The 11,918-nt window shown below is 65.3% G+C and overlaps 2 protein-coding genes across 2 annotated transcripts; both read left to right on the top strand.

Annotated features, from left to right (window-relative positions):
* Positions 1-387: 387 nt before the first annotated feature.
* On the top strand, positions 388-7,185 carry CHLRE_02g108750v5 (uncharacterized protein). The gene is made up of 12 exons (XM_043059841.1): positions 388-588; positions 803-958; positions 1,202-1,328; positions 1,540-1,632; positions 1,856-1,996; positions 2,209-3,231; positions 3,378-4,177; positions 4,432-4,602; positions 4,820-4,866; positions 5,147-5,268; positions 5,518-5,594; positions 5,749-7,185. Exons 1-12 carry the CDS (start codon positions 494-496, stop codon positions 5,969-5,971), a joined length of 3,075 nt encoding a protein of 1,024 aa, XP_042927475.1. The 5' UTR covers positions 388-493; the 3' UTR covers positions 5,972-7,185.
* A 222-nt stretch (positions 7,186-7,407) lies between these two features.
* On the top strand, positions 7,408-11,823 carry CHLRE_02g108700v5 (uncharacterized protein). Its single transcript, XM_001699668.3, has 6 exons — positions 7,408-8,133; positions 8,322-8,411; positions 8,600-8,818; positions 8,934-9,816; positions 10,054-11,197; positions 11,405-11,823. The coding sequence occupies exons 1-6, from the start codon at positions 8,113-8,115 to the stop codon at positions 11,670-11,672; spliced, it is 2,625 nt and encodes an 874-aa protein (XP_001699720.1). The 5' UTR covers positions 7,408-8,112; the 3' UTR covers positions 11,673-11,823.
* The last annotated feature ends 95 nt before the right edge of the window (positions 11,824-11,918 follow it).

Raw genomic sequence — 11,918 nt, 5'->3', positions numbered from 1 at the left:
TGTTCCAGAAGTTCCAAGGCGCAAGTGACCGGCTCTGACCCTCTCTGACCAGCTGTATCCACGGCTGTATCAGGGCGCATCAGGCCGTACCGGTGCATACTTGGGATGACAAACCCTGTACTACCGCGCAGCCACTTCGGTAGTCACGTTGGATGATGGAGGTGAGCGGGCAGGCGCACTCTGGCGCAAGCTTAAAGGGCGAGAGGGGGGCGAGGCGTGGGGGCGAGGCGAATCAGTTGACTGCCATGGTGATGACCGCCCGCCACACCGACCTCGATGGTCGGCCTCTGTATGCACTCGATAGTATGCACAGAGAATTGCGTACGGTATGTGATGTTTGTCTCTACACCAGGAGCAGCGCAACAGTTCTTGCAGACTTCCTCGAGAATGTACGCGTGGTCGCCGATAGTCGCTAAGAGTTTGCTATAACCTTGAAAAACAAGATTACATTGCATCTCTAGAGCGGGTGGTGCCAACCTTGAGAGCGACAGAAATGCCGCCTGACTGCCATCAACTGGCCGTCAGGGCAGGAGGGGAAAGCTTGTCGCTTGACAAGCTTCGACTCAAAACGCTCCTTGGGCGAGGCGGGTAGGACGGAGTGCAGGAGAGAGCGTTTCCCCACGTGCGAATTCGTGCTACACTTTCTCACCTCGCTCGCCAGGAGCGTCAGAGCGCACCCTTTATGCGGAGGTCACGTGCGAGCCTTGCCGTATGGATCAGGTCTTCGGCATGCGCTGCCCGTCCCTACCCTTTCTTCCGCCAGCGAACCCTTACCCCGCGCCATGGCCGCCTCGCCCCTCAGGTTTGCTGCGGTATGGCTGGCCGAGTACGCGGGCCAGGAGGTGGCGGTCAAGGTGAACCTGCCGGCGGGGGCCGGCGGCACCATGGCGGTGGTGCCGCAGGAGGTGACCCAGATGTTCCTGCGGGAGGCGGAGGTGACGGGCAGCCTGGCGCACAGGTGGGGGACAGGGGCAGGGGTGCGGGAGGGGCTGCCACACGACACATGCGCTGCGTCGAGGGCGCAGAAGCACACAGAGATTGCTGCGTGAGACTGCCAGGACTGCGCACAAACCCGAGGGACACACGCACATACATGCACATACCGTTGCACATGCGCACCCCTGCGTGCGCACGCACAGTCACACGCACGACTGGCACGGCACGCACACGCACACGCACACGCACGCGCTGTCCCCGCCAGGCACATCATCCGTTGTCTGGGCACGCTGGAGCTGCCGGCGTCCTTCCACCTCCCGGGGCTGGAGAGGGAGGGGCTGGCCACACGCCGCCCGGAGCCGTCCGCGGCAATGGTCTTGGAGCTGTGCGAGGTGCGCATTGAGAAGGAGGTGCTTTTTAGCCCTTGGATTACTGCCACCCTTGCGGGCTCTGCAGAAGGCAGCAGAGACGGAAGGCACGTAGACCGGTGGTCGGGCGCTGTGCAGGTATGCGTGGTAGCGCTGGGCGTGAGTATGGCGTTTTCTCGCGCACTCTTCGCTCTCACGTGTCTCCTTCCCGCCCTCCTCCCATGCGTTCCTGCAGCCCACTTCCGCCAAGCACCTGATCGTGCGCGCCATCATCTCCGGCCGGACCAAGGCCTACAGCACCGCACAGGCCCTGCAGTGGTGCGAACAGGTGTGCGTCGAGGAAAGCGAAACGCCCGTGTGCAGGCAGGCTCACCATTCCATCGAAGGAATTGGAAATTCGAAGCGGGGTGCTGTGCGTCCGAGCCTAACAAGGCGACGACATGCTCTTGCGTGTCACAGAGTGGGAGCCCTCGGTCCCTTGGGGCGCTGTGCGGCATGGGCGCTGCGCCCGTCGCGGCACTGACACGCACGCCGCTTCCCTCATTACTCAGGTGGCTGAGGCGCTGGCGTACCTGCACCGCCAGAAGCCGTGCATCATCCACCGCGACGTCAAGCAGGAGAACATCCTGTTCCAGCGGCGCGGTGGCGGCACACAGCTGGAGGCCAAACTGGCGGACCTGGGGCTGCATGTGGTGCGTGTATGCGTGCATGCTGGTGCAATGCGGTGCCATTGTGTGGCCGTACGCAGTGTGACCGCTGAAGTCATGTCGGGGTGCTGCCTGACCGGCTGCAACTGACTGTCCTTGCACCGTCCCTGATCAACTGTACGGCGTCCTTGCTGCCCCCGCCCCATCCCGCCCCATTGCGCCCCACACACCCCGTTTCCAAACGTCGCGTATGTCAGGCCATCGAAATGGACCGCAAGGTGATGTTGCGCCGCCGTTCCGTCACCGCCGGCTCCTCAATGAGCGGAACCGCCGCTCCCACCAGCGGCGGCGGCAACGACAGTGGCGTCTTGCCGTCACGTGGCCCCAGCGCCAACGGCGGAGGCGGAGCCGGCGCCACCGGCCCAAGCACGCCCCCGTCAGCGCTCGCCAGCGGCGTCAAGGGCGGACCTTCTGCCTCACAGCTCCTCCCCGGCGCCGCCGGCATTATTACCATGATTGCAACCGCCCCAGGCGGCCGCATCAGCGCCACCGGCGCCGCCTCCGGCTCTAGCAAAGTGGCGGCGTCGCCATTCCTGACCATCAGCCCAGGCGCCTCCCCGGCCCAGAGCCGCACCCCCAGCGCCAACGCCCTGGGCTCGCGGCCGGGGTCGTCATCCACGGCGCCGCCACAGGCACAGGCGGTGCCGGCGGGCAGCGGCAAGGCGCTGCTGGCGAAAGCTTCACAGGTGCACCGGCAGGAACAGCAGGAGCAGCAGAAACAGCAAGGCAAAGCGGGGATGGCTGTGCCGGAGTCGCCCTGGGCCCTTGGGTTGGGCCTGCCGCAGAAGGCGCTGGCGGAGGCCGCGGCAGTGGGCGCGGCAGAGTCTGAGGCAGGCCCGCAAGCCGCCCAGCTGGACAGCAGCCGGACAGCAGATGCGGCAACGGCACAGGCAAAGCGACAGGCTGCTGTCAGTTCCAGCGTGGCTGTGGCGGCCACCACGAATACTGGCGCTCGGACTGGGGGCGACGACGGGGCCGCCGGCCCACCTGCAGCGCCGGCGGCGGCAGGGGCGGGCTCCGGTATGACGACCTTCACCAGCTGCACTCCTGCCACGTCGGTGGGTGTGGAGGATGTGGAACTGCTGACAGCAACGGCGGGGGCGCGGAAACCGGGCTCAGCGGCGGCAGCGGCGCCAGATGCAGCCGGCAGCGGGAGCCCTAATGGCGCCGGCGCCGGCGCCAGCAGCGGGGCGGCGTCCCGGCCTGCGTCCGGCAAGCAGGTGAGTAGAAGGTGCGTAGTAGGGTCTTCTCACGGCTAGCTGCCACTTGTGGTCGCAAACACCGGGTAATAGATCCAAGCGCGTGCCTGCAGTAGAGCAACGAAGCCACCAACACTCGTGAAAACCCCATTTGCGCCCCGCAGCAGGCCGCGTTGGACCAGCTGGCCCTACCCGGCGGTGCCTCACTGCTGCCGGCGGGCGGCACCCACGCCGGCAGCGGCGACGGCGCCGTCGATGGAAGCCCTGGCGGCGAGCTTAGCGACGCCGACAGCGGCCACGGTGGCCAAGGACCGCCGTTCCGGTCACCATCAGCGTTGCGGTCGCGCCTGCTGACGCCCGCCGGGCCCACTGCCCTAGTTATCACAGAAGAAGAGGAGGAGGAGGAGGAGCAGGAGGAGGTGGAGCAGGCCGGCGCCTGTGACACTACCAGTGCCTTTGCCTCGCAGGCAGCAGCCGCAGTAGCTGCAGCCGCGGTCAGCGAGGCGGAGTGCGGCACAGCTGCATCCAGTGCTGCCCAAAGCCCCTCCTCCGAACGGGCAGGCGACGCCACCACCGCTGGAGTAAACAGCGCCCAGCACAGCCCTACCGCGGCCGCGGCCACGCCGGCGGCGGGCGCGGCGGCGGGCGCGCTGTCTGAGGCTCGGTCGGGATCGCTGCAGCAGCCGATGGCGGCCGCCCTGCACAAGTCGCGGTCGCTCAAGCAGCGGGCGTCAGGGGGGCCTGGCGGCGGCAGAGCCTCGGCTGACGTGGCGCTGGTGACGCCGTTCGCCAGCGCCGTGCCCATCGCCACGCCGCCGGGCAGTGTCGGCGGCGCCACACCCACGCCTGGCAGCAGTGCCGGGGGCGCCAGTAATGGCAACGGCAATGGCAACGGCAACGGCAACGGCAGCGGCGAGCAGGGGCCGCTGCCGCTGCACACGTCGGAGAGCCTGGGGACCATGCTGGCGTAAGTGTCAAGGCGCGCGTGCTCATGTTTGGATGCACAGCGCACAGGAGATAGGAATACCGCCATCGCGCCGTGGCAATGCCAATCCCATGACACACGTACAAACCCTTGTGCTCTCTAACACGTGCGAGCATCTCTCCGTGCGTGCGCTCTGACACCATCACACGCCCAAACACGCCCCGCCCGCTGTACTTGGCGCTTTGCTCCTCCTCCTTGACTCCGCACCCCCTTGCCCCCGCACCCAACCACTGCAGCCGCCGGCCCAGCCTGGTGACTCCGGTGGACAGCAGCGCAGCGCGGTCGGGTCTGCGCGCGGTGCGGTCGCTGCTGCAGCAGCTGGGCAAGCGGGAGCTGCGGCCGCTGCGCAAGGGCGACCTGGAGTGGGTGTACGGCCTCACGGGGCGAGCAGGCAGCTACATGTACATGTGAGCTCGGCTACAGCCGCTGGTCCTAGCTGGGCTGCCTGCTGCACCACGTGGGCTTGGAGGGGGGGGGGCAATCGGAAAGCCCCCGGCGAGGATGTCCCGCCATACAAACAGTGCCGTCGTCTGCTGCTAGTCATGCCGGCTGGAAGCCCAGAGAGGAGAGCCAGAAGGGAATCAGGTGCTCGCCTAACATGCACGCCGGACTGCATGCCCGCAGGGCGCCCGAGGTGTGGAACCGGATGCCTTACAATGAGAAGGTCGACGGTGAGTACTGAGCGATACCGCCATTGGGGGCATCAGCCTGCTGCCTGCTGGCCGCAACCCCACACCCACCCAAACACGTGCGCACGCGTGTCACCCCACCGGCCGTCACAAGCCGCCCGCAGCTTACAGCCACACCCCACTCTTTGGAATTGGAATAAACTACCCCGCCTACCTTTCCTTACGGGATTGGTTCAACGTTTACCCCGCCTACACCACCACGCATGCGCCCTTGCTGCCGCCTGCCATCATATGCACCTTCATCCACCTTACGTGCCCGCAGTGTTCAGTTTCGGAGTGGTCATGTACGAGCTGCTGTCGCGCGACCTGCTGCTGATCAGCCACATGAACACCAGCCGCGCCGCCCAGCTCGGCATCAAGACACCGGCGGACTACGTCGCACAGGTGCGGCACGGGGGTGGTGGGTCGCGTGCGGCAGCGTTGAGGGAGGGGTGGCGGGAAGGCTGGCAGCGCGCGGTGCTGGGGGATAGTTTCAGGGATGGACACGCTTGCCTTGCCCCGCGCTTCCTCATAACTGTTTGAGGACACCTGTACGCGAACTCTACACATACATACACGCGCACTGCATCCACGCGTTCCTTAGACATATTCTTGTACGTTTTTCAACATGTGCGTGTGCGTGTGCGTGTCCAGGTGAGCAAAGGCTACCGCCCGCCGCGCCCTGCGCGCCTGACCAGTGACGCGGCCTGGGCCCTCATCTCCGACTGCTGGTGAGCCGCCGTGGGGCGTACGCGCAGGCGGGGGCCCCTTGACCAGGGCGCTGCTGGGGAGCGGCACTACTGGTGGGCGCCGAGGCAAGCAGGCAGGCAGTGTTACTGTCCCGTTCTGAACCGCGCTGGAACCCACCGGCCCCTACCCCCGCAGGCAGGACGACCCGGTGCAGCGGCCCGACATGGACACCGTGCTGGTGCGGCTGCGGGAGCTGACTCGCAGCGAGATGGGCGGTGGCGCCGGCGGCCGCAGCAGCTGGCGACGCGACATCGGCAAGCGGGTTGATGAGGAGGAAAACGAGGCGGCAGCGCGGGCGCCTGCAGCGGGCACTGGCGGGGCCAAGCCTTCGGACGGCTGCCGCTGCACTATCTCATGAGCGCTTGCCCAGCTGTCAAAGGCACCAACAGCGGCGCCCGCATGGGACAGCCTGCGCTCAGGACTGCAGACGGCAGGTGTGGGGCTAAGCGGCACAGTAGACAGCGCTGTGGCATGCGTGATCCAGGCGGTGGCTGCACCGCTGCGTTCTGGTGCCGGAGGTTGTTGCTGTGTGCCGTCCAGGGCTCATCAGGCGCGGCACGCCCCATTAATGAACACGACTGCTATAATCGCGCTGCTATCTGCGTTGGTAATGTTTCCTGCCATTATAACACGTCTACTTACGGTATCGCGAACTTATGATCCCACACTTGAACCCGGCGTGGCGCCATTGGCACTGCTTGCACACACACGAACACATGTACATCAGCATACTTACGTGGGACCTTAGCGCGCCTCGCTTGTTACTGACATTGTGCGTTATGCATGCGCATTGTTACTGCATCTTTCCGTGTCGAACCACTCTTGGTCTGGGTGCCGGAATCTGCCGGAGTAGGTCCGCTGCATTATTGTTATCCTCGAGAGTGTTCGTGAGGGCGTGCGAGTGTGTGTGTGTGTGTGCATGTGTGACAACAACGGAGTAACGTTGTCGTATGTGGTTGCCGGCCACTTCTTTTAGGTGAGTGCAAGTGCATGGGTGCCGGGCAAGGGACAGCGCGTCAAAATCTCTCCCTGCCTGCTTGGCAGGTAGGGCCGGGTCAACAGGGACGGAAGTACGGATGTGTTAGATGGCATTACGGGCAGGTGTGTGTGGAGGCAGAGCTCATCCCACGGCACTTGCAATAGAGGCGTTGGGTACAGCCACACATGCTCTACCGACAATTGCGGTGGAATGGCCACACGGCCATGGCTGTGCCGCTGCTTGCAACCGGGTTCTCTGTTCTCTGGCCACGTCTGGCCTCCTGTTGAGTGCGGGCGTGGATGTAGTATACGTGCTAGTTTGACAAGTGGATACTATCTATTTTGTGGATTTGTCATCACATAGACGGGAGAGTCATGGACAGGGAAGGGTCCCGACATATGTCCACGGGCGAGCACTGGCGCAAGGAGTGTGGGTTTGTGTGGGGCTGCATTGGCCAAACTGCCCGAGTGAGACGCGTACGGAGGAAGCGTCCTCCTTTATTCACACACCTGTATCCTTCACATGAATGTATTGTATAAACTATTTCGTGTACGTGTGAGCGCACACTGTTGGACCTGTAATTCGGATGATGGACCTGCGTCAGCATCATACTGCTAGTGCTACCGGCCTCTGCTGCCAAACCCACGTCACCTTGATGGAGTAGCGCCACTCCAGCATTGTGCCGCAGCTATGGAGGAGGTAATCCCCGCGGAGCAGCTTACTCTTAAGCGCTGCTTGGGCCGAGGAGGGTTTGCGATTGTATATGCCGGCTTCTACAATGTAGATGGAAGGAAAGAGCCAGTGGCAATAAAAGTCTTGTGTCCCAGCGAGGAGAACCAGGGCGGCGAAGACCCGACCGCAATGTTTCTGCGCGAGGCTCGCCAGACGAAAAGACAGCAGCATGAGTGAGTGTTTTCTTGTCTTGTCTTGCGCGGAGCCCAAGATGCACGTGAAGAACCGAAACGCCCCACGCGCCTGCGTTCTGTTACTTCTCGCGGAGCCTGCCTATTGTTCTACATAAGTTGTTATTGCTGAACAGAAGGACCTGTTCGCCTGCCAAGTGTCGCCGCGCAATTGTGACTGTATCCGTGCTTACTACAGCGCTTCACGCCTGCCAGACCTGCTGATGCAATAAAGAAGTGTGCACTCACTAGCACGATAGCGCGACCTCGCCGCGGCCGCAAGCCACCTACTCCTGCAGCCTCCCACCGCACCACAGCAGGCCGCCTGACCGCGACTAAACCTTGCCTCGCCCTCCTCGCCCGCCCTTTGCATCTGACCCAGGCACATCATCCGCTGCTTTGGTAGGTTGGAGTGGGCCGAAGCGCGTAGGTGATGAACCCTGCTTAACCCCTCCCATACTAAACGGGCCCTCTGTAACATCCGCATTCATACTAAACGGAACTGGCTGAGGCACTCGCTCACTGTGGGCAATCACTCAAGTTTAAACTGCGACAGGTTTGGCGCGCATCCCGCCCAACCACCCCGGCGTGTCGGGTATCTCCAAGACCGCCTGGGCCATGGTCCTGGAGCTGGCGGAGGTGGGTGGGGCGGAGCAGGGCCCGCCCTTGCCCGCGCTCGTTTCCAGGTTGTGCACAGGGCGTCTCGCTTCCCAGCCGAGCTGCGGGCGCTTTGGTTGTTGTTGAACCATCCCTGCCCCGAATCTTCTGCCATAGGCCTTACTCAGTCACGCCAACCCGCCAACCCCTCCCTGCTTGCCCGCACGCAGCCGTACACGACCAAGACGCTGATCACACAGGGCATGACGGATAACCGGCGCACCTACACAAACCTGCAGGCCTACACGTGGCTTACGCAGGTGCGCGGCCAGGGGTACTAGTGAGGGGTTGCGCAAACTGCATCACTACTAATTAACGCGGGCTGTGGCCGGAGCGGGAGGAAGGAGGCACGCACAGCCCTGTGGTTGTTCAAGTAGGCATGCAGGTAAGCTGATTGAATTGTGCTGTGTTGCTGCCGCTCTCCTACTGCCCCCCCCCCTTGTCGCAGCTAGCCTCGGCTCTGGCGCACCTGCACAGCCACCGGCCGCCCATCATCCACCGGGACATCAAACAGGAAAACCTGCTCCTTAAAAAGGTCACGCGGCCACCACCGGCGGCGGCGGCGGCAGGAGCCGGCGGAGGGGTGCCAACCGGGGCTCAGCGGCTGCCTGGTGGCGGTGGCGGCACACAGCTTGAAGCGAAGCTGGCAGACCTGGGGCTGCACGTGGTGGGTTGGGGACAGACAGCAGGGCTGGCATTGGGTTAGTCGGACTATCTACAGCGTTGTCGCGTGCATGCGTCCACCCGGCAAACGTTCTTTCACCAATGCCGTGAATGCGTAGGTCGTGGAGCAGGACCGCAGCGTCATGCTGCGTCGCAAGTCACGGTACGGCAGCAACCACACAGCAGGCGGCAACAACCGGTCCGTTCACAACCGCTCCATGCACGGCTCCAACCGCTCAGCACACGGCGGCGGCTCCGTGCCCGGCGGCACCGACTCACCCTTCCTTGCCGTGTCCGCCGCCCCGTCCGCGGCGCCCTCAGCCATGCCCAGCCGCGCACCCAGCGAGTACGGCATCGATTTGTCAGGGCCGTTCGCGCGGGTGCAGAACCGCTTGGGCGTGAACGGAGAAGGGGATGAAGACAGCGGTGCTGGTGGCGGCGGCTGCAGCACCGGACTTGGGGTCAGCTATGCGAGCACGGGCGGGGGCCGTATCAGCGGCGGCGGTGGCCACCAGCTGAGTGACGCTGGCGGTGTCTGGGCAGGCGAGGACGCCGGCGGCGGTGGCGCCGCTGCTGAGGGCCGCCGACGGCGCCGACGGCGCATCAGCTTCGACCGGGACGTAAAGGGCATCAGCACAGACGACGAGGATGGCGGCGTGGGGTCAGATTCAGATAGTGACAGCGGCGGCAGCAATGCCGGGATGTCTGAGGAGGTGGACGTTGTGGACATTCACGGCGCGCTCGCGGCGGACTCCGCACCGCCAACACGGCCCGGCACAGCCAACCTGACAGCTGCGGCAGCCGCCGCAGCGGTGGCAGCGCCCGGGACCATCGCCGCAGCAGCCACGGCCTCCTCCACGGCTGCTGGCGGGTCCTCCCGCCACCTGCCCACGTCCCGCCTCTCTCGCACCTCGCTGCTGCCTGCTGCGGGCGCGGCGCAGCCCCCGCAGCCCTCGCAAGAAAAGCAAGGCCAAGGCCAGGGCCAGGGCCAGGAGCCCCCCGGTGCGCAAACGCAGCCGTCCGGTTCGGCAGCAGCTATCAAACCCCGTGCCGCTGCCGCTCCTGTGGGGCGTGGCCGGCTCCCCAGCCCGACAGCGCCACCGGGTGCGGTACAGGCGCTGCGGGAAAACGGCAACAGCACACTGCCCATGCTGGGCAGTCCGAGCGGCCGCCGTGATGTGTTGCCGCCTCTGCACTGGAACGACGCGCTCTTCCGAGCCGCGTCACACAAACACCCAGACGGCAGCGCTGGCGCTGCCATCCACACCCTCACCGATGGTGGCGCCGGCAGCGGCGCGGATAGCGGCTTTGACGACAGCCCAAGGCCCACAGCCGATGGCGACGACGGCGGTGTCGATGGCGATGGGGCAGGGGTTGGTGGCGTTGAGGGCACCAGGACTAGCCCGGCCAAACAGGGCGCGGCGTTGGCTCAGCAGCTCGGCGGCAGCAGCTCGAGGCAGCTGCCGCCGCCGGTGACGAAGCGGCCGGGTTACATGGGAGCAAGCGGCGGCGAGCCGGGCTCGGTGGCAGTCGTCAGTGCGGGGCATAACGGCAGCTTGGCAGCGAGGCCCATCAGCGCTTCCAGCCAGCAGCAGTACGCCACGCCGCGCAAGTCCTCCTCCGGCGGAGGCGGCGCCGCTGCCTCCAGTAGTTCCGCATTGGCTGCAGCGGCGGCGGCGGCGGCGGCGGCGCAGGACCCGTCAGGGGGCGGGGCTGGTTGTGCTGGCGGCGGCGGCGGCCACCCTCGGATGGACTTGACCGTTGCTGTGGCGGAGGCGGCGGACGCTGTTGCCGCTGGCCTCTACAGCAATACGCCGTTGGAACCCGTGGAGACACTCATGTCGCCCGTGCCGCCGGGCCGCATGGCTGCAGCCGCCGCTGGGGTGACGGCCGGTGGCTCAACTGTGTTGGCGGCGTTAGCCGCGATGGGAACTTGTGGAGGGTTGAAGGGCACGGGTAGCAGCCCAGGCGCAGCTTGGAACGCGGCGGGCGGCGGGGCAGCAGCAGTCGGCAGCGCGCACAGCGCTATCACTGCCGGTCGCACTGGCAGCGGCACCAGTAACTACGTGGGCGTGGCGGCCGCTGCCAGTAGCAACACGGGGGTGGGCACCGGGCCAGCGGGCTTGCCGCCGATGATCCTTGAGGACTACTCCTACATTGGTGGGCTTACGGATGCAGACGCGGGCGGTGACGATCGCGGACTCGCCGACAACCGGCCTGGCGTTGACTTCCGCTGTGGCGTTGGGCAGCAGCAGTCGGGCGCAGCGGCAGCAGCAGGCGGCGGCGGCGCTTCCTCGGGGTCGGCAGGCGTTGGGATTGCGCGCCAGAGCAGCGTCAGCAACATCGTGCTCCTGCCCAAGGACGGCGCCGGGCCCTCCAGCAGGTGGGTGCTGCTACCGTCTACCTGCATGCGTAGCTGCCTGGGCGCCTGCAGGCCCCAAGGCCCGGTACCAATGCTTGAGGCCGCCCCCAAGAATGCATGGGGCCATGCGCGACTACTTTGTGGGGGCGGCGGTTCCACGTATGTGTTCAGTGCCTACCCAAGTTGTCGAAGGCCCTCAGACCACGCCATGTGTCCTCTCCGTGACAGGCCTGCCTCTAAGAGCCGCCTGGGCCTACCCGCAGTGGTGAACCCGCTCGCGAGCATGGCCGTTACAGCAGGAGGAGGCGGCCTGGGTGCTGGCACCGCCAGCAGCCAAAGCACCTCGCGCCACTGCCTGGCCATGTCTGCGCCCGTCAGCAGGCTGGAGATGACGCCGCGGGCGCACCAGCAAACGCTGCAGCATCCGCAGGCGGCACTTGCGGGAGTGCCGCCGTCTCTGGAGCACAAGGACTCGTTTGGCACAATCCTCAAGTAAGTCAAAGGGCCAGAAAGCAGGGTCGTCTACGAAATGCCACGCCATGTCACGAATAAATAATCCGGATTCACTTCAGTTGTGGCCTCCGTCCAACAAATGCACAATCGTTCCTTGCCAGCAAGCACCGCATGACAGGTCTCCCACTACCGTACAGCCCTTCCCGTGCGGGGTCTTTGGGGCGGTTAGGGGGCTTCCCCGACGGCCAACACGTCCCCGTGCCTCCACACACGCTCCCTGCTGCATCTT

This window comes from Chlamydomonas reinhardtii, chromosome 2 (assembly GCF_000002595.2).
Source record: "Chlamydomonas reinhardtii strain CC-503 cw92 mt+ chromosome 2, whole genome shotgun sequence".
Taxonomy (NCBI): domain Eukaryota; kingdom Viridiplantae; phylum Chlorophyta; class Chlorophyceae; order Chlamydomonadales; family Chlamydomonadaceae; genus Chlamydomonas; species Chlamydomonas reinhardtii.
Note: the sequence above shows the minus strand (reverse complement) of the source record. Positions and strands in the feature narration are given on the sequence as shown.